This window comes from Varanus komodoensis, unplaced genomic scaffold (assembly GCF_004798865.1).
Source record: "Varanus komodoensis strain SLA01 unplaced genomic scaffold, ASM479886v1 scaffold22, whole genome shotgun sequence".
NCBI classification, from domain to species: Eukaryota; Metazoa; Chordata; class Lepidosauria; order Squamata; family Varanidae; genus Varanus; species Varanus komodoensis.
This window is the reverse complement of record NW_025335606.1, coordinates 11876477-11898100: the sequence shown is the minus strand read 5'-3', so window position 1 is coordinate 11898100 and position 21624 is coordinate 11876477. Positions and strand designations below refer to the sequence as shown.

Sequence of the window (21624 nt, the reverse complement as noted above, 5' to 3'; positions counted from 1 at the left end):
AACAAATTTTACTTTCAGAGTAGAATTAACAGAATGCATGTTCTGAATGAAGGTAGAGCTCTACTATAAAAGGGGTGAGAAACCAGTAACATCACAGGATAGTGGTATGTTATTATTCATTGATAATTGGCCAATTAGCAGTCAAGATTCTGGGTTTCCCAAAGCAAGGCTTATTACTCCACTAGTGTCTATGATAAAGAGGGGTAGAGTCTGGTATTCCTGACAGTTATAGGTTTATAGTTCTTGGAGTCAAAGGGCTGGTATCCCAGAGAGAGAGAGTATATATGAGCCAGAAGGAAGAATCATAGAATCATAGAAAAGTGGAGTTGGAAGGGACCAAGAAGGCCATCTGGTCCAACCTCTTGCTGTTGAAGGACACCAGTTTAGACCATTCCACTCAGAAGTGGTGTAGGAGCTCAGCAGGTGGAGTGAAGCAACATAGGAGTTTAAGAACTGCTATGGGGAAAGATAACCAACGATCCCATAGACGATTGCATGGTTGCCTCACTTGATAAACACTGATCAACTGGAGAGTGTTGACTTTGTTGTCCCAACCCAGTGCCCATGAGAATCATACGCAGTAACAAAGTCACCCTGAAGATCTGACAAATACCTAATTATAGTATGTATGAGATTATTTTAGTATCAAACAATAATATATCATTTCATTTGCATTCACGCATTTCTTCCCACTGCTGCCACTTCGGTGATCATTTGAAAAGCATGAAACATACACAAGGGCATTGAATCAAGTTTAGCATTTAACTAGTTAAGATGCTTTTTCACACAACAGCTGTGTTTAGAGAAGATTTAGTTAGCTTAGTATCCCAACATCTTATACTTGGAGCCCATGAAATCTTTTAGAAGATTCCATGTGGGAGCAGAAACTGGAAAAAAAAGGAAGAACTTAAAAATCATCCTTTTTGTGTGTTTGTTTGTTGTTGTTCAAAAGAAACAGAATCAATTTACCTTTACACAGGTTAATGGTGCTAGAAGCATATTAGCTGTGCAAGGGGAACTAATGAACTGAACCAAAAGTTGTGAGAAATCCTCATTCTTTGGTATTGTAGCTGTTGAGGTCTCGGTTGCTCTGTTCCTTGTTCTTTTGAAAAAACTGCATAGGCACAAATTAAAGACAATCTTCAACTTTAAGATTACTGAGTTGTCAAATGAAGCAGCAATCCCGTTGGCTTTTCCATTCGTTTCCTTTCTTGTCAACCCTTTCTTTGAACTCTGCTTCCGAAAAATGTCCCATGATGTCTGGCAAAACACAGTGTGTTATCATTGGTTTGTTTCCTGACGTGCTTCCTTGTTTTGGTTTTTTTTTTAAATTATTATTCATTTCTTTTTTTTCTCCCTAAATGGAACAGTTTGTTGCAGAAGTAGGTGCAGAAAAAGTTTCTTTGGTTTCGATTAAGTAGTACATAAAAGAGTCTTAAATGTCTTTAAAGGATCATTACAGCATTTGGCTTGCTATTGAACACTCAAGCGGTGTTCCAAGGAAAGGGGCTATTCACTGGTAAATATGCACATTGTCTGACCAGAGCAATTCTGATGAGCAAGATGGTGTGACTGAGTAACAAGATGAATACTGTTCCCTAGCACGGTTAAAAGTTAGTGTTGTTACTTCACCGGAGAGCATAATCTCTTTCAGCTCGCTGGAAGGGGGAACTGAAAGAGAGCTGTACATTGATCAGCGTTGCTTTCTAACATATGCAAAATCTGATGATGAGGACGACAACACCAACAACAATGATGTTAGAAAATGACAGAGTTATAATGGTCTTTGGCTTGCAGTATCCTGCATCTTTGGTGTGTTGCATTCTTACATGAAGTGGGAGGTGGAGATGGTTGCATCCATGGAACGAATTTGAAGATCATAGTTAATGTAAGTGCCCCGGTGGTCAGTGACATCACAAAGGTGTTTGCTTTAATTTCCTGCCTGAAAACACCAGCTGACTTGACTACAGAACTGATGCGGGAAAAAGACTGGTCTGCTTGGGAAACAATGAGGAGATGAAATGAAATGCCTTGGAATTATAAAACAAGCAAACTTACTCATGATTGTTTCTTTTTTTAAAAAAAAAATCTAGAGCTTTTGAAGTGTTGCATTTGCTCTAAGTGTGGTACCATCTAGACTGGCTTCCTGAGTGTGTGTCTGTACTATGTACAAATAGAAATTGTGAAGACCTGCAAAAGTGTGCTTGAAACCAACATGTTCACTAACATCCCCTAACTCCGAGCACGTTTTGTAAGAACAGGCCAAGAGTCCAGAGCAGTTCCTGTTTTCTACTTCTATTGTCTTTGTGCTTGATAGTCTGGGTTCAAGGGAACTGAATTGTACTGATCCAAGACCAATAATATGTTCATCAACAATTGTTTCTTAAGCCAAATGTGTTACGTCAGATCATTCTGAAAACATTTAATGTAACAATGCCTGAGTTCCTAAAATAAAGCCCCAATGTTTTAAGGTCTAGTTAAAGTTTGTGCTCAGTACTTGTGTGTTTCATTATTGTGAGCTTTGGTATAATAGTACAGATAATCTAAGCATTCAGAAAACAAAATTAGGTCAGACATGTTTGGATTTCTTTTGGTGAACGATCTGCTAATCTGGGTGCAATTTGGTTGGCTGATCTTGTTGACCTCAAAATGAATGAATTTTTTAAAACTTTGATTGGCTCCGTCATGTTGGCACTGGATTAATTTGGGTCATGAATGACCTACTTTTATTTCAGACATGCCTAGTCTGTCTTTATATGTAGTTTTGACCTGCACATTAAAAAAAAAACCCTAAAAAACCTAATAGTCATTTAAATTAAATTAGATGTCCCATGCTGTAACACAGAGCTATTGTTTAAGAGGATTGTGCTTTCACATCACCAGTGAAGGGCCCCATTAAGAATCCATTCCTTTTAATATACATTAGTTGAGTTGTGCCCAATTTAGATTCTGTTCTTCGATCATGCTTTGGTACAAGTGCTGGAGGTTGAGGAGGATCCCCCAGTGCTCAAATCATCCTGCCATTTCTCGAGACTCCGCCTCCTAGCATTCATGAAGAAGTTACTGACCGTGGTAAGTTCCAAGCCCAGCTGTTGTGAGATGGTGATCTGCATTTCTTTGGATGGACGTTTGTTCTCTTTGAAGATGGCAAAAAGTGTTCTGCGTTGGAGATCAGTGAAAACCAGACGAGATTTCTTCTGGGAGTTGTTCCTATCTTTGTTGGGTTCTTGTTCTTTGCGTTTGCATGCTTGGAAAAAAGAAAAAAAGAGAGAGAGAGAAAGAGAGGGAGAGAGAAGAGGGGAAAAAGAATCAATGCATGCATAAGTACCAATCAGCAGAGCAGGTGATATGTTGAAAACATTGATGAAGCTGTAGAGTAGACGTAAACTGTTAAACTTTATTGTGCAAATTGCAGAAACGTCAATATCTAAGCTGCTCAGGCCCATCTCCTCTGACTGCCAGTGACTAATGCAGACTGCGCCTCGTCCAGAGAAACCACTTGGGTTAAAGCAGAGTGTAATTAATAGGATTGCTATTGCTGTACAGGCAAACCAGAGCCCTGCCTGGAATGGGCACAGCATGCACACACCTGGCTTACCTGGCGCCCTGCAGGGAACACAGGGGAATCTGAGGCATGCTCTCCATTTGCACAGGGTTGTCCCGCCACCTCCATCCCAATCTAAGGTAGCAAAAAGTTCCTTGAGCGAGCTCTGACAGTCAACACTACATTATATGCTTTGAGTGGCTGTGCCAGTGTCAGAGCTGGGACTACATCAGAAATACTGAGGTTAGTGAGGTGACACAAGCTCTCCTGAACTGACCTGACATGTTGATCCAGTAGGGGGGTCAGTTCAACTTTGCCAAGACATGCTATTTCTTAAGTTCCTTGCTTCCAAAGCTCCGTGTTATGACCAAAGCTCTACATTACTCAGTTTTAGATGGATTACAGCTTCCCACACCTCAGGGGGCGTTCTCAGCACTCACCTCTATATTGTTTTGAACTGAAGGTCTTCCATCATCTGACTCTCAAGATGACCCCCTGCAGCTTAGCTGTGATGTATTACTATAATGTTCCTTATTCCTTATCCTCTAAAAAGCCATCAAGGCAGCTTTTCTTGTCCCTTAGCTACGCAGGAACACCAGACTGCAGAATCACACACCGTTCCTTTAAGAGCGGCTGCTGGAATCTAGTAGGTGAGGTGCCACTGAAACACCATCCTTTGCCAGTCCTCTAAATGCCTCCATTGACTGCAGCCCTTTGCTGGGACAACAGCTCATTAGGGGAGAGTGAGCCAGCCAGCCGTTCCTGCGGGGTGCTCTCCAAGGTCCTGAAATGTCTCCTGCTTTACCGGGCAGGGCTTGGAACAAACAGTATCTGGGTTCTGACAACACAAGAAGCCATACTCAAGGGTTGAGTGTGGGTTGTTGTTGAACCGTAGGTTGTCATGTTGCCTGAAATCAGCAGCATTAATAAGCCATGGGTTGTTCATCACAAAGGACCTATGAAGCAAACTGATGGCTGTGAACTGTGGATTGTTCACCATGGCTCATTATCTTTTCTACGATCAAAGAACTGGATAGCCCAGTTTTCACCAACAGCCCATACTCAACCCTTGAAGTGCAGGTTATCATGCTACCTGAATCCGGTTGATGAATGTTATGTTATACCCCAGTTCCTCTGGGCCTCGCACCTACTTGGAACACTCTTGGATCTTGTTGCTCGAATCACATAACCCTCCCCCACAGTCCCTCCCTTAGAGTGTCCCTGACCATTCTTTTGCACTCCACTGATTCCACTGCAGATGTAGGACCCACTGCTTCAATGGAGATTTAACATGTCCTAGAAGAAGCCCCCAAATGAGAAGAAGCACTTGTTTTTAGGTTGGGACCAGTCAGCAGAGATCCCTTATGTGAACTCCGCTGGCCTGCCTCATGCCAGAAATGCTCTGCTCATTTCTGGAGGCCCTGGAAATGCTGGATCTTCATTTTGCAGGAGGTGGACACTGCTTGCAGATGGGAATCAGAAGAACCACAGAATTAGCTGAGGAGCTTGCTCCCACTGGATGCTGCCCCTAGCCTCCATCACCGTTTTTCAACACAAACTCCTCTTCCGATCCTCCTGTGGCCCACTCTAGGTTCCCAGGATGTCTCTCTCTCTGATTTTCGTTCCTCTAGCTTGACCACTTTGGCGTCTCAAGTAGGATTGAGAGATCAAAAAGTGAATGCCCCTCTTTGCAACTGCCTTCTCCAGCCTGGCACCCTCTGGGTGTGTGAGACCAAACCTCATCGGCCAGCATGAGTGAGCTGCCAGGGGCCATAGGGAATTTTACCCAACACATCTCAAAGGTTCCAGCCTGGGGTGGTGGTGGAATTAATTAGTTGATCTCTCATGATGTGTCTCCACAGGGGTGATAGGGACCTGCTCATCCCAATTTTCAAGCTCCATTCACTGCTGTTGCACATGGGGCAGGAAAAGAGGAAGCATCAGTTTTGGCCACTGATATTACTTTTCCCCGGGGGATGCTGGTATATTTGGTCCTCCCAGATGCTTTCCTATGGACATTCCCAAAATCTTCTACCACTATTGCAACTTCTTCTCTCAAAGGAAGATTGTCCATGCAGCATTCTTTACCAGTTTACCTAGAACTTGTGCAAAACATAATAATTTGTGAACACTCTTATGCATCTGAGATGCTTTGGGGTGACAGCAGGATATGATTGTTTGTGCAACCATATCCCCAAATCTTCTTTTAAAATGTCTCTTCCCATTCGCCCTTGCTGCCCCTTGTCCCTGGAATGTCTCCCCCAAAATACCCCTTTTCTGTATACTGCTGCTTCTCTCTCCACTTTCCAGTCTTCATTCCAAACTCACCTCAGAGCCTCTGGCCATATCCCAGACCAAGACAACATCTGGATTTGCTCCTATTCACTTCCTGCTGCTTTAATTTTTTCATGTTCCCATTGTCATTGATAGCAGAATGTATATTTAATAGAAGGGTCAGCTGTATGCAAAGTCATTTGATTACACAGCCGAAAAGAGAGAGCTGTGCCATACGATCCGCAGTGGTGCAGAACTGGCGGCTTTTCGTTGTCCATTCTTGCCAGTCCTTGCCACAACTTGACCCACCCGTCAGGTTGCATTAAGTTATTCCCACTGTGAATCTTTTCAAATCCTGTGAAGAGCAGTGGGGCTCATTTCCAAGGCAAGGTGCACAGGGGCATTTGGTTGGGAGTGCAGCTGACAAGCAGCACAGCCAAAATGTCTTGACCTGCTCACTAAACGCTGCCCTTGCTACACTGCAAGCTCCGGTTTAAATAATTTCAGATATGGAGGTATAAGCAGCTAGGGCATAAAGTTGGTTTCTTTTGGAATGTTAAATGAGTGGCTTCACAGGTCAGCTGTCCCCCTTCCCGTATGCAAAGATAAAACTTTTGGATTCCAACATTATGGAAATGAATAGATATCAGAAGAACCTGAGTACTAAAAAGCAGCTATGCATCTGTGTTCACTCCAAGGACAGATATACATAGTACTCACAATCCACAATTAAAGAAGGACCAAGCCTGACCAATCACAGAATGATTTCAGAAAACTATGTGTAAAACTAAGTGTGAAAAGTGGCTTTTAAGATGGATTATATTAAACAATTAGAAGGACTGCAAATTTGAATTTGCACAACCATTGGATTTAGCTTTACGTATTCATTTTTTTTTTTATTCCACTGCCACCTGCCCCCAGAAGCCCAGCATAAGAGAACTGGCTATCTGAAAACTAGTGACATCCCAAATCAGAAGCACCTCATTCTTTTTCTCTTCAAAAAAATTGTTACTCAGCCATAAAGATATTGTCCTAATTCTGCCGTGTTTTTATCCGGCTTTATCTACATGATGCGTTTAAACCACGTCTGTACCAACATCTCCTGTTTTCTCCCAAATAATTCTGGCAAATGAAGGTTGTTATGGATGCTGACAATAGTTAAGAGCTGCTAAGAGATCTCTATCTTCACTCACAGAACTACAGTCCCTAGAATTTCCTGGGAAGAAGGATGAACCTGGCAATATTTGTGGTATGGATGTACTCTCTGTGTGGGTGCCTCAAAGTTATATCTCTTGAGACTTGACCAAAGACCATCAACAGCTAGTTATACTCTGGTGATGTGCTGCAAAAGGCATTAAGGTACCTCAAGAAGTCACGGACGATGGGTAGAGATGACAGTTGCTGTTATGCTGCCCTAGGTTTATTGATGGTTGACACTTCTGTGATGACTTGTCATCAGCAACGCAACCTCACACAGTCCATCACACCCAGCTCTTTTCCACAGAAGCAGGCACACATTCTGTTGTGAGTCAAAGCTGTGCACCCAGAGAATGTGCAAGCCTGGCACCAACACCCAGGACCTCTGGACGGTTGTTGGGGTCTTGTGGCTGCCAGTTAAGCCCACAGAGGAGGGGGTCCCCTGAAGCAGTGTTGGTCTTTTACAAATGGCTAAAACATGGGTCTTCAAATTAAGGCCCACAGGCCGGATCTGGCCCGCCATGCCCTTTTAACCGGCCCGCCCCATAGGTTTTGCACTCGCTGGGCACATGTGCGGCTTGCTCGCAAGGAGGTCATTTTGGAACTGCTTGGAGAACACAAATTTCTCGTGAGCAAGCCGGCACCTTGCCCCACACCCCCCCATCTCTGCCTCCCCTCGCATGGGTGCGCGCCCTGCCCCCACACTGGCCTGCGCCTCCCCGCCGGCACCGCCTTGGCGGCCCACGGCCACCACTGGTACCTGTCAACTGGCCCCCTGTTCAAAAAGTGTGAGGACCCCTGGGCTAAAAAGAGGAAACATGTCACCAAAACAGAGGGCAAGGGAAGAGTGATTTGCATATTATTTGCACATGCTAATCTATATGGCTAGATACACATTTAGATATCATGATTATAAGTTAAATGGAAATGGAGTACATCGCCACAGAGAGTGTCTGCCTGCTCCATCTATTATCCAGATGCTAAGCCAGGAAAGGAAACCATTTGTATGATTCACTAGCTTTAAACCGGAATGGGACAGGACGCCTTTCCAGGAGAGGACCACCCTCTGTAAAAGAGGACAGCAGGCCTGCCTGCTGAAAGAGCAGAGGTCCGTCTGAGGCGATTTTGCCAAGGACCTGCCTCAGTCCGTAATTACTCAAGCTAGAAGATGTGGCCTCCAGTTCAGACGTGAATGGAATGCAGTTGCTGGAGGATTTGGCCAGCAGCTGATGGCAAAGGATGGTGGGAGTTGTAGTCCCAGCTCATCTGGCACTCCACACATTCCCCATCCCTAATTTAGGCCATGTATGTATAGTAAGTCTATCCTCGAAGCGAGTGAATACCAATTAAAATGACTCTAAAATTAATTCCCAACAGATAACTCGTTTACCATGGTGGGTCAGACAATCTTGACCTGATATTTTATATCTACTCCTGTGAACTCTACAGTGTGATATTTCCTGCTCTGCTGGACTGTGCTGACTAAATGCAACATTAATCTGCTAAGTTAATGCAAACGGTTGGAGACAAAGCTGAGCCAACGTAATTCTCTCCCCCTTGCCCTCCTTGTTCAGTGACTACAAAGGCCTTGCCAAATACACATTTACCAATCTGAGGTTCCCTGGATTGAAATGGAGAAGGCCAATGTGGAACATCAACATTTTACAAGCCTGAGAGATAAAAAGCAAGCAAGCAAACAAGCAGAAAAAAATATCTTGCTGTAACTGAGGTTTAGGTCAGGCTCTTACTGGACCCTTTGCAGGGCTTGTAGGAAGCAGCAGGGTGATCCTTCCTCTCAGAAACATAAATAACATTTGGGTTCTTCCACCTCTTTTCTGGCCTCTTTGGGACCTTCAAATCCAGCCCAAGGAGCTGGATTCTGCCCCTTAGACTGTTCAGTGATCATTGCTTCTCTGGTAGAATGATCTCCAAGCAAGTTATTTAACAGGGTCCAAGTATTTCAGACAAGGAAGCAAGGATCTGACTAGACAGCCATAGGCCAAAGAATTTCCATTGCTAACTATGGTATTCTAAGTAGAGATATAAGTGAATTTCATTTCAGTTTTCAGTTAGCCCAGCTTGTGCTGTAAACAACCCCAAATGTGAATAGAGGAACATTTACAAAGAAAAACTTTCTATGTTCCTAAACCTGTGAATACAAGTATTTATTTGTTGTATTTATTTTGAAAAATGCATGCTTTGAGAGTGCATTCCTCCCATATGCATTTGCACAGTTTAGTCATTGTGGGGAAAGTGTACACTTTAGAAAAATGCACACAGAAATACACATTTTCCCTGGTCAGATTAACTGAAAGCCAGGTTGCAAAGGAAAACATGAGTAACCCACAACAAGCTCTGAAATGGAATCTGAAGAATTTTTGCAGCTCAGATATTCCTGGTTATCTCCTACCTAATTGTAAGAGTCTTTTCCCTTTCTCTCAAAGCATGCCACTCACGATTCCATCGCACTCTTGACAGAATACATTTCCAAGTTTCTGTACCCTGAGAGCTTTGCATGACCTTCTCTGCATATCATAGCTCCAATTCACGTCTCCCTGAGCACTGCAGCTGGAGTTACGCCTGCGTAGCCTTGCTATGCACAAATGCTACAGATCATTCAAGAGCAAGAAGCCAGGAGTAATGCTGCCACTATAAACATACTTACTAAGGTGTAGGGACCATTGATCACAGTGGGATTTGCTTCTAAGCAAACATGAATGGAATTCCAGGACAAGTTCACACACACATGAACACTGCTGACATTTAGGGTATTTGGTTGAATGCAGCTCAGAATTTTGCCTGTGACAAAAAGTGCAATTCCCTGCCCAGGTAGAGGAATGGCCTATGACGGTCTTCTGCTGCATGTGCATTTCTCTCAGTAGGATTGGGGTACATGGCTGCCTGGGAACAGAGTCACTGCCTTTGATCCCCCGCTACAAAGAATAATGGAGCAAGATGAACATCCAGCGAGACAAAGGGCCAGCACTTTGCCTCCAAAGAACGTTAAAATATTAAACAGAAATGGAAGTGATGCTCACAACAGAGTGGAGCGGGGAGCTGTGCTCTGTGTGTAAAAAGTCTCCGTTCAGTTCCTGGCATCTCCAGGCCAAGCTGGGAAAGGCCCTGCTCGGAAACCCCGGAGGGGTGTAGTAGACAAAACGGAGCCAGAGGACTGTTTCCTACGTTTCTTTCTTGGTGTTTGCTACCCAGGGCCGTCGTAACGCATGGGCCTGGTGGGCACTTGCCCGTGGGCCCCATACTAATCTGTGTATGTTTACCCTTGGAAAATTGGAAATCTTCCAAAATTAACAGTAGTTGTAGTTGTCGTAGGGGGCCCAGTACACTGCTTTGCCTGGGGCCCATGATGCTGTTAAGACGGCCCTGTTGCTACCTAAAAAGAATATAAGTACACATGGCTGGATAGAGAATGCAGAACGGGCACCTTCAATATTCTGAAGGACAGAATTTCCCCATGTGCGAAACATGATGATTGGGTGAAAATCTATACAACATGGTCCAGATGAAGGATAGGGAACATGACAGCTCACCAGTTGTTGTGGGATGACGAGTCCCATCACCTCTCACTTTGCTGGCTAGGGTTGATGGGAACTGCAGCCCAGCAACCCCTGCAGGAACACAAGTGGCTTGCTCCCAGGGTGTACTGCACCACTGAGGCACAAAGGGGGATGTTGATAACTTAAGGAGCAAGAAAGGACCATCCTGCCCTTAGAAATTTCAATATGAATGCAAGAATGGAAGGGAACTGAGCAGTTTCTGGGTAGAAAGTTAGGTGTACTTAGGGTTCATTTTTCACCTGGATTGAGAAGCAAGGGATAAAGGTAAAGAAAGGATATGGAAAGGGAAAGTGAGAGTAAGAAAGACCTGCACAGCATGGATGTTTTCCTGGGAAGAACTCTAAGCATGAGGAGACGCAAGCAAGAGGTGCCGTGTGGTGTAGGAATTAAAGCACTGGACCGAGTCTCAGGAGTCCCCACTTGATCATGAAGCTCACTGGTGGCACATGATCAGTGCCTGACTCTCACTGAACCTACCTCACAGGGCTGTTGTTGAGTGTATAAAATGAAGATAAGAAAGACCATTGGATAACAGTCCCTTGCAAGAGGACAAAGGGCAGGAATAATGAATGAATGCATGGGTAAGAGGAGCAGAAGACCTTGGAGTGGCTGGGAGTAGGTTCAGTACTTCAGTGTCCCAACCTGGGACATCTGCCCCGCCAGGACCCTTGGATTAACTTTCCATGACCTGATTCTCCCATTGGCCGACAACTCCAACTGTCCCCCAGCCAGCAAGAATAAGGGGGATTGCAGTCCACATGGGCACCTGGTTGGGGAAGGCTGCATTAGAGGAAAAGTTAAGGTGCAATTCTATGAATATTTAGACTTGCCAGAGTATAATGATGCACAGGGCTGCACTTTTAACCATGTTCTTCACATCTGACTGGCTTGTTTCATGCTGGCATATGAAGTTATTTATGCAATGAAATCACACTTGACTGCTGAGTACATGTGATTATTCATGCGCACACACAGCCTTCAAATGCTGGACACTTTATGCTGGTGGAGACTAGTAAAGATGGACCAATATTTTACTGCATTATGCCAATACTTGTCATGTACAACATCTGCATAGTTCCTAGTTTTTCCTTGGCTTGTTTTGTCTTGTTGCAGTCATTAATACTACCTATTGATAAGCTCAGTATACAAGCGGTCCTAATGATAATTATTATCTCTAGATGTTATGCCATTCCATTTAAACATAATCAAATGCTATAAAATCGCATTAAAATGATAAAATACAGCACAAGAGTAAATCTATCTCTCTATCTATTTACCTACCTACCTACCTACCTACCTACCTACTTAAATCTGGCCCAGGGATTGAAAGAGGAGCTCTTCATACCACAAGCACCATGTTGGAGAGACTTTCTGTCCACTTACTCTGGAAACTTGAAACCTTTCAAAGGGTGACAACCACCCATGAAAGTGTCATTGGATCACAGAAGTGGACCGATCTTCAAATGCCATCTCGCCCGACCCCCTGCAGATGCAGAAAATCCACTGCATCCCCATCCGTGATAGGCAGCTTTCTGACATCTGCTTAAAATCTGTTTAAAGCATTCTCCTCCTTCTGTTGCACTGTCACACAGCTCGGACCATCCGGACACACTGCCTATTGTTTAGCCGAAATCCTTTTCTGCTCTTTGAAATGGATTTGTTCCGTCATCTATGGGCCATCCCACAGGGGAGGGGGAATCCCTGCCTTCGGGGATGGCCAGTGTCCTTAGCAGGTCAGTATCCCTCCAGAGGTCTTCCTCCTCACCTCAGATAGAGTGGCTTTTGCCTGATAAAGGAAAAGGCAACTGGGAGCAGGCCAAGTGGGAAGTGGTCGAGAACGAATGCAAAATGAATGAATTCACATAGCGACAATTTTGTATGTGTCTTTTCTATATCTAATTTTAATTTTGTTCACCACCCAGGCAGCCTCACCTATTGGGCAGTACAAAAATGAGATAGATAGATGATAGACAGATAGATAGATAGATAGACAGATAGAACTGATCTTGCAAATATTACAAATAATATATATGCAAGCACAGACACACAAAGTTCCTTCCCCGCTTCTTTCTTCCCCTTTTCTTTTTCTGAATATGTGCATGTCTTTTTGCTCTTGTTCTGTATTCTTGCCAGCTTTGTGCTGATGTCTGGATTTGGTGGGGAATGTGGGAGTCAAATAAAATTATACATAAATTTCAAAAGAATGAATGCACAGTTTCCCCGTCCAGGCAGCGACAGCCTGTGCTCATGGCCATGTTTCAGCACAGGTTCCCACATGCTGGTAAGCATATTGCTACGAGATGATTCGACTACAGCGACCTATGTTGTTTCAGAGCGCACAAAGCATACCACATAAACAGTCTCAATAACAACAACCCTGCAAAGTTGGGCCGTGTTGTTATTTGACCCACAGAAGCATATCAAGCCATATGCGTCTGGGACCTGTTCTCACAGTCAGAACTCAAGTCTTCAGACCTGTGAAATCCCACTGGAAAAAAATACCTCTGAACACATTGCCTTCCATTTAAAGTGAATTACTAGGGAAAGGTAATAACTCCTAGGATATCATTTCCAAACATCCTTCTCCGAACTGGTTGACTCTAGATGTGTTAGACTGCAATACCCAGCTGGCTGGGGGATAATAGGAGTTGTTGTCCATGCTATCTGGAGGGTACTAAGTTGGAAAAGGGCTGAATTTTCCTTGCACTATTGGTTTTAAAAACCAAGCATTGTTTATTAAATGTCAATGCAGTACATAGAAACCCAAATATAACAACTTTTTTAATAGTACAGAAGTTTTAATAATACATTAAATAATACATTAATGCTCCGAGACCCTCCCTGAAGGAGGTAAAACGGATATCGACTCGGAGGAGAGCCTGCTCTGCGGTGGTGCCAAGATGATGGAATGTGCTCCCTGGAGAGGTGGGCCTGGCGCTGAGTTTATATTCTTTTTGACACCAGGTTAACACCTTTTTATTTAACTGTTATTTTAAAAACTAATTTAAAATTTTAATGTTTAGCAGTCGTTCTTTTAAAACTTATTTAATTGTATTTTTTGGTTAATTGTTATTTATTGCTATTTTATTGTTGTTGTTTTAATGCTTGTAAGGTATCCCAAGATGCCATGCTTAAGGGATGGCATACAAAAGTTTTAAATAAATTATATTATATTATATTAATATTTTAACTGGGACCCCAATTTCACATGAAGTGAAGAGGTGCATGTACTATCAACCCACTTTTCCTCGATATCATTTAACTAAAAAAACCTGATGTGTCATCACATGATGATATTCCTGTCTCCTGCTGGTGGCTGGAGAAAGGCTGCTTGCTCATCTTCAAAAAAGGAACACCCCCAAGAAAGAGGACAAACAAGAGCACAGATCTGCATAAAATTGGCATGTGCTAATGTATACACACAACTGCTAATTCAGAAGTAATTACCATGATTTAAACAAAAATACAGAACATCTCACCAGAAGGTGGAGACCTGGTGGCTTGCATGCCTGCCACCCAAGTCAAGCTTGCTGGCCAGGCATGGATGGACAACTTCAAGGCCCTTCTCTGCTTGTCTCCTTAGGGTTCATTATCTTTAAGCCAGAGTTAGAGTGGACAGCCCTTCAACCAGAGCAGGGAAGGGGAACTACAACTCCCATTATTCTCACCCATTGGTCACAGAGACTGAGCAGTATGAGACTCCAACGGCATCTACAGGACCACAGGTTCCTGAAACAGAGGTCGTCTTCAAAGAGAAGATGGTCCTCTGGGAAGTAGCCACAAGGCAACCAATCAAACAGAGCAGGTGGAAGCACAGGAACACCAATGCGTAGCTGTCACTTCTGCTGGGAAAATGTGGATAAATCCTGGCAGAAAAACATTGCTTATATGTGCCTTTGTGTTATAAAATCAAATATACACTTCTTTCTCGCAAACCACAGCTTTCCAAGCCAGGTCACTGTTTAGCATTGCTGACACCTTGAGAAGATAGGATTGTTAGCTAGACTGGGAAACTGGAGGGCTAGTACCTGTGCAGCGTTGAAACAATGGCACCCATTTGCTTCTGAATGGGCCCACCCAAGTCCCACAGAGGCAAGCCGGAGTGACATTCGCAGACTGGACTTCCCGAATACTTCATCCACATTTAGATGATTGAGCAGACCCTGAGATGGGTTCAAGTTTCTGAAACATACTCAACTAAAATGTGAATACATTGCAATTAGAAATATTGTAATCTTCTTGTCACTTGTATGTTTGGCTGATCTTCTTATCTGTTCTGTATATGATCTCAGAATTTCACCGTTATGTCTGTATCCTGTCATTAATTGCTCTGTACCAGTGTGCGTGACTGGGAGAGTATAAAATGCTCTGTACTTGTACTGAAACCTCACAGTTGAGTTTGCCTCTGCCCAGAAATGCATTATCGTTGGTCTACTGCAGGATTCCTGGGGCTTACGACAATAAAGCAGCGGAGGTTCGAATGTTTGATCTTTCCCACGAGCACGAGTTTTTATTTCTCCTCACAAATTGAAAACTGAGATTTTGTCACTTCCCAGTTGTTTTTGTCAGTGGGACATTTATAGGGAGGAGAGAGGGGAGGGAAGAGGGTTAGCATCAGCTCAGGCTAGGGCAGCCCTATGTACAGTTTTACAAAGGATACATATATGTGAGAGTAGTTGTCAGTTTTATGCAAGCTACTGTATATTTTTGTCCTCTTTTCAGTGACGCATAGCCTGCTGCCCTGCACACAGAGGGCAACTTAGGCCTTGCAATATTGTTTACAGATAAAACAAAGAATATTAAAAAAAAAAAAAATCTGTGCTCTGCATCGTAGCTACTCTGAATGTCCACAGATACCTGTGATCTCTCAGGTGTCCCAGAAAATCAGCTGGCTTGTTTGAACAGTGGGAATGGGTTCAAAGTTGAACCGGCTGATCTCACAGGGGCCAGAAAATGTCAACAGCAGCAAGAGAACATTTTCGTATTACAAGAGAACATTATTCCAAGGACCAACATGTGGCTCCAAAAAGCTGGTTAGTGGGGCTGTTTCCTGCCCTGCATTTAAGCATGCCCCAAAGTTTGGTGCTTTACTTAAAGGAGCAGGAAGGTCCCTTGTGGTGCTGACTCTTTGAAAGACGATGTCGTGGGCTGGTTTGCTTTCAGGCCCTTGTGTCCTCCAGTGCCATCTGGACTCTGCCAATCCCTGCAGCACAAGATGTCCTGTTGGCTGATGCAGGAGGGGATCTGTTGCTCCTCACCAATACAGCCGTTCACCTCCCCTCCATCATTCCTCCCACCAGAAGGGAAGATCAGGAGAACTGCAGGTGGGTGAAGGCCTCTCTGGAGAACCTGCTCACTTGATTTCTAACTGCAGGGGAAGGCTGAAAGATGCCTTCCAAGGAGCCCTTTTGGCTGCTCGCCCACTTTGCTGCGGGAGATAAACACGAGCTGGCGCAAGGGCAGCGGTGCCAATGTACCACCCCTCCCAGTCTGCTGCCAGAGCATGAGGCAAGATTATCTCTGCCCAATCAATTGTTTTGCAGAGTTAGCCACCCAGCAATGCTTCCCTCTGCCAGTTGTTTGGAGATCCCTCCACATGCTTTCCTCAGCTTATCATACGGTCACACAATGCCGTCACTCCTACTTGTCCGTACTTCGTTTTGCTCTCTGCCCAAATCCTCACCTTGGGATTCACAAGTTCTGCTTCTAGTGGGGCTCTTCATGATCTCTACTAGTAATTCAACAGTTCTATGGGGAGCTTTGGGTCTTTCAAGCCAAGTTCCACATCTTTAAACTGCCTGATAAATATAATGTGGCCTCCTCAGACAACCTAGTCAGTTTGGTATCAGCGTATAGTTGATGATATTTTCCACAGAAAGCACCATGTTTTCAGAACTACAGAGCCACCTGTCAATAAATGTCTACTGTCCAACCTGGCTGATGGGTCAAAGGTCTCTGAGTAGCCTGACGAACCAACAGGGATGCACTACCTCCTATTCGTTCCTGACAAGGACCATCTACTAAGGCAGCCGGGGCTATTTTTGTCCCAAACCTAGATGGTCCAGATGGTCAATTTCTTCCTGGAATTCATGGAGTCGGGTCACCACCATGTGGTCAAGCGACACACCCAACACAGAGTGTCAATTCTTACTGCTTGATGCTGACCTTGCCTGTGTAAGGCACAGCTAACTACACCCTGTGTCTGTGCGCGCTGCCCGACACGCTGGCTCACCCCTGCCGCATTATAGTTGCGTCATTTTATTTATTTATTTACATGGGTTTATAGGCTGCCTATAATTGCTGAGGCCTTCCTAGGCGGCTTACAATGCATAAAACATATTAACGGAGTAAAAACACATTAAAACCTATTAAAACATCTATAAAAGCAATTAAAAAGGGCCACAGCATATCGGCTAAATGATAAAAAAAATCCTAAAAAGATCTATGTCTTCGCCTGGCACTGAAAGGAAAATAAAGATGGCGCCAGGCGAATTTCCCTAGGGAGGGAGTTCCAGAGATGGGGAGTGGCAGCGGAAAAGGCCCTTTGCCCGGTTGCCACCCCTCTCATCTCCCTGAGGGATGGTTCTTGCAGAAGGGCCTCCTGAGCTGATTTAAGGGGGTGGGTAGGAATATATGGGTGCAGGTGGTCCTTTAGATAGCTGGGCCCCAGACCCCAAGTCATGCTAGGCCTCACCTGGTACCTAAGAACCTTTCTAATTGTGGAAGTAAGGGACTGAACCTAAGACACTCTGCACACAAATCATGTGCTGCACAAATGAGTTTCTGCTATCAGCTGGAACACCCGCACCAACACCTTCCTTCTGCCCTCTAACCCTGCCAGTGAGAAACCACTGCCCTTAGCTGCCATGAACAGGTCATTTGGCTTGCCAACTGTGGCAGCAAACCAAAACATGCTTTCTTGGATGCAAACGCCACTGAAGTCCAGGGGCTCTAAGCTCAAGGGAATGTGCTTGGAACTGGAATGCATCCTACGCTAAGAAACTCCCTGCTGTCGAGGCTTAATGCAAGAACAACTAACTGGTTTTCCACTGTCAGTTGCCTGATTATGCTGTTTCAGGTATGGGGAACCTGTTTCATCCCACAGTCCATATTCAACAGCAAAGCCACTCTCAATGGTGGATGGTTAAAGAGGCCAAAGACAAAAGGGACTGGTCCACCCATTAAAAAGTAAACACTGGCAGCTACTCATTTTAGCTTAAATGCTTAAATCAGTTAATCAATCAATTATTAATATAATTAATTAACAAAAGTAGCTTAAATTTAGCTTAAAGCTCTTGCTGTCATAACTTGGGCTTTGGTGATGCATTAACCCTTTTCAATGGGAGAAAACAGCACAAAGGATAGGAAACCTCCCAGTGATCAATGGGGAAACGGATGGAGCCAAGAGGATGGGTAGGGGCCAGGGGGACAGCCCAGAGGGCCAGACTAGTGCTCCAGGAGGGCCACATCTGACCCTTGGCCTGAGGTTCCCCACCTGTGTTACCTCATGTGGAGCAGCTCTTGCGAGTAATGACAGATGTGGCGATGCTCACCGTGGGTTTTTTAGGGGCCCCGATGCTAACACAGCATGGGAAAGGAGTTAATTTTCTTTTCTTGCTCTTCCCAGTACTGCTGTTGCCTGTGGTGGTTTTGGTGAGGGGATTGCTGCAAGAGAGATTCCAGTAAATTTCTTGCCCTTTTATTACTGGGTGTCTGTGGAATCATTACAGGTTTAACTGGGTCATCCGAGATTCCCCACTCTCCTTGCTCTACTTAGGTTATTTATTTATGATGCTTGTCTCCAATCCAGTTCTGCAAGAAGCCAAGAGAAGTTATGGAATATGATCAGGAGCTCTTACCTATTCAGTGTAGTTCCTAAAAGGGTTTTGGGGAGGTTATTTTCTAACATCACTAATTCATGGCCTGAAGCATCCTGCATCTTATACTTATCAGTAGCTAATGATAAATAATGCAAAGGATACATGGCTTCTCCGTGCAATTCGGTAAATACTTTCCTCCAACTGTTAAGTTTGTGCTGGAAAAGAAATCATAGAGGTCTTATTTCCCCCCCAGCCCTCCCTTGGCTGTGCATCTCTCTAAAAGGGAAAAATGGAAAGCATTCACCATGGTGAAATACTTTATGAGGAAGAAAGGGGTGGGGGAGACCCTCTTGACAGTAAATTTGATATTCCAGCCCTCTCTCTTCCCGTTGCTGCTCTTAGATGCTTAATATACATCTAAGAACCACCAAATTCGCATGGCTGTAAAGAAATACCATGGAGAAAAATGTGCACATAATTAGTCTTGGGGGCCTGTTTGAGGGCACAACGTAATATTCGTAGGGACTAAAATGATAACATTGAAAGGTAAATACAGACAACCATTTCTCAAGCAGCAACTCTCCATTAAGAATGAATTTCTGGATTTCTTTGTGTCAGTTTCCTGTGTCAATTTCTCAAGTCAATTTCATCCTTTTTGTTACATTTCCTCTCAAAATACATATTTCTAAGCATATTTTCTCTCAAAGGCTGCACTGTTCCAAAAATTCACATGTTTATTTGCATTTTGGTGTGTTTTTCAGAATAGTGCTGCAAAATTTGGAGATGGGCAAAATCTGAAGGATCGTCATGTGTCTGTCCATTAGTCCAGAAGGTGTGGATAAGGTCACTTGGTCTCCGAAGGCACAATGACCCAAGTTCCCAGTCTTCCTTACGTACCACATTCCGTTCAGGGCCACTTTGCAAGCTGGTCAACCTACAAAATGGCGAGGAGAAATGTGTCTCCTCTTGGAACTTAACAGGGGCAGAAGGGTGCAAATGAGCATATCCCAGGTGTTGGAAATGAGGGCCAGTTATTCTTGGCATGTTTCTGAGTTCAACCCTCTGTGGATGAAGACTGTGAGGACTGGAAAAAGAGGAGTGGAGCCTGGGACAGGATGGACAAGGGTGAAGCTATCCCAGGGTGCTGGGTCTAGGTGGGAGACTGTGGGACAGGAGGAGGTTTGGAAGTGCAGGGAGGAGACATGGGAGAACAGCCTGATACAGTGCCTGGCCCCATGATGTGGCGTCAGGAAAGAAGGAATATCCAATTAGAGGGCCTGGACAGATCTAGGAGGCTAGTACTTCAGAGGGGCACACCCAGAGGGATGGAGCCCAGGGTTCCTCAAAAGAAGCAAACATGGAAGTGGTTTCTAATTTGGGTTCAATGAATAACTCTGTTCATGCTCAGAGATTCTTCCTCTGGTAGCTACAGTTTGCTGGCTGTACAATGGAAATAAAGTGCTTTGATGGAAAAGAACTGTCTGATGTTTGAAAGGAAGAAGGAGCAAACCCAGGTGATAATTTACTGCATGGTACACATATCCCTTCAGTGAGTTTGTCGCCTGAGTTACTTGTTATGTCAGCAAATATGCTTCTCCAATCGCGTTTGGGGTTCTGTGCAGGGCAGAGCTGAGGAATGGGAATTGGGTGCTCAGCCACACTGCACAGGCCGGCTGTTCTGCCCACCTCCATCACCCAGGCCTTTTCACCCTGATAGGTCCCAGGGGTGGAAAGCAGGTGGGAAAAGGCCAGAGTTTTGACCCTGGGCCCTGGTGCAGCAAAGGCATCCTAATTTAGGGTTGAGCAAACCTAGGAAAGCACAGAATCTCCTGTGCCAAAGATGACACACAGCCTGGTCAATACAATTATGAAATATGGATGCAAAATATAAGCAAGCCGAAGAAAGCTTCCATTCCCCTTCTGTAGTAGCTCCCTGAACGGTCCAGGGGAGCTCCTATGGGCCTCCAAAGGTTCTGGGTAAGCAGTGAGTCAATTTTTTGCCCCGGGCTCAGAATCATGGATTTTTCTCCCAAGGCTCTCACCATGGATTTATAGTTTCTCTCTCTCAGTACTGCAGAGCTTGTGAAGACACACCCAGCTGCCTTCTCCCTTCCGGTGAGTCAAGGTGCTTTAGTAAGGCAAACGCCTTCATTCTCGCTGCAAAGGCAGGCTTTATCTGCAGAATGACTGGGAAGGGCACTTCAAGACAGTCGTCCCTGGTGCGCTTCTTAAACATTTGAAGGCCACAAGGCCTTGGCAGCCTTACAAGAGACTATTTTGGGGTCTGGACAATGAGAAAAGTCACCACACTACCTGTTGAACCTCAACAACCTCCTTGCCATTTGTCCGGTAAAGCATGAACAATACAGCCAGAGAGAGAGCTTGTGGAAAAAATATTCTGCAAGAGCATATTTAAGCAATCCCCACCCCACATCTGCTGTTTCTCCCTTGCAAACATTCCTTATCCCTTCACCAGCATTATGAGGCCAATTGTGGTCCATCTAGTCCAGTTCAGTTGACACGAACTGGCAGCATCCCTCCAGGGTTTCAGGAAGGAATTTTTCTGCCCTACCTGTAGATTCCAGGGATCAAATTTGGGACATTCTGCATAACAAGTCGGTTATGTGCCCCGCCTGGTCCCCTTCCTCTAGTCTTCTCCATTCCCTGAGTCATTGGTGCTTCGGTCCAGGGCCATTACAACTAGCTGAGACTCAAAACACCAGGTTCCATCCAGCATCCAAGAGTTGGGCATCATCACCCGATTAATTTCTGTGACCTGATTATGAGTGCGTTGGATTATTAGATGGTGGGACACAAACATTCCCAGGCAGATTTCAAGCGCTTGCCTGCTTTTGGTTTTTACTGCCATGCACAGGGGAGGGTGTCAGTGTCGTCCAGCCCGAGGGTCAACTTGAGTACAGAGAAGCTCATGGGGATCACTTGCGTGTGGTAGGTGGCGCCAAAGGCAAAATGGCAGGGCAGAGGCAAAGGGGCCAGGGCCAAAGTCTCCTATTTGGAGGTGTGGTGGTTAGAGTGCTGAACCAGGAGAGCCAGGTGCTACTTCTCAGTTGACCATGAAACTCCCTGGGTGGCTTTGGGTCACTCATTTTCAGCCAAACCTACTTCACAGGGTTGTTGTTATGCTAATGAAATGGAGCTGTCTAGGCTACCTTGGGTTCCTCACAAGAGAAAGAAAGGCCAGATATAAATGCAA

At 44.6% G+C, this 21624-nt stretch overlaps 1 protein-coding gene across 1 annotated transcript in view; it reads right to left on the bottom strand.

Moving 5' to 3' along the window:
• Positions 1 to 2329: 2329 nt before the first annotated feature.
• ONECUT2 (one cut homeobox 2) overlaps positions 2330 to 21624 on the bottom strand; it is a 77927-nt gene continuing 58632 nt past the window's right edge. The window contains exon 3 of the mRNA XM_044431049.1: positions 2330 to 3247. Coding sequence (XP_044286984.1) covers positions 2961 to 3247 — 287 coding nt within the window. The 3' untranslated portion in view covers positions 2330 to 2960. The remainder of the gene's footprint in view (positions 3248 to 21624) is intronic.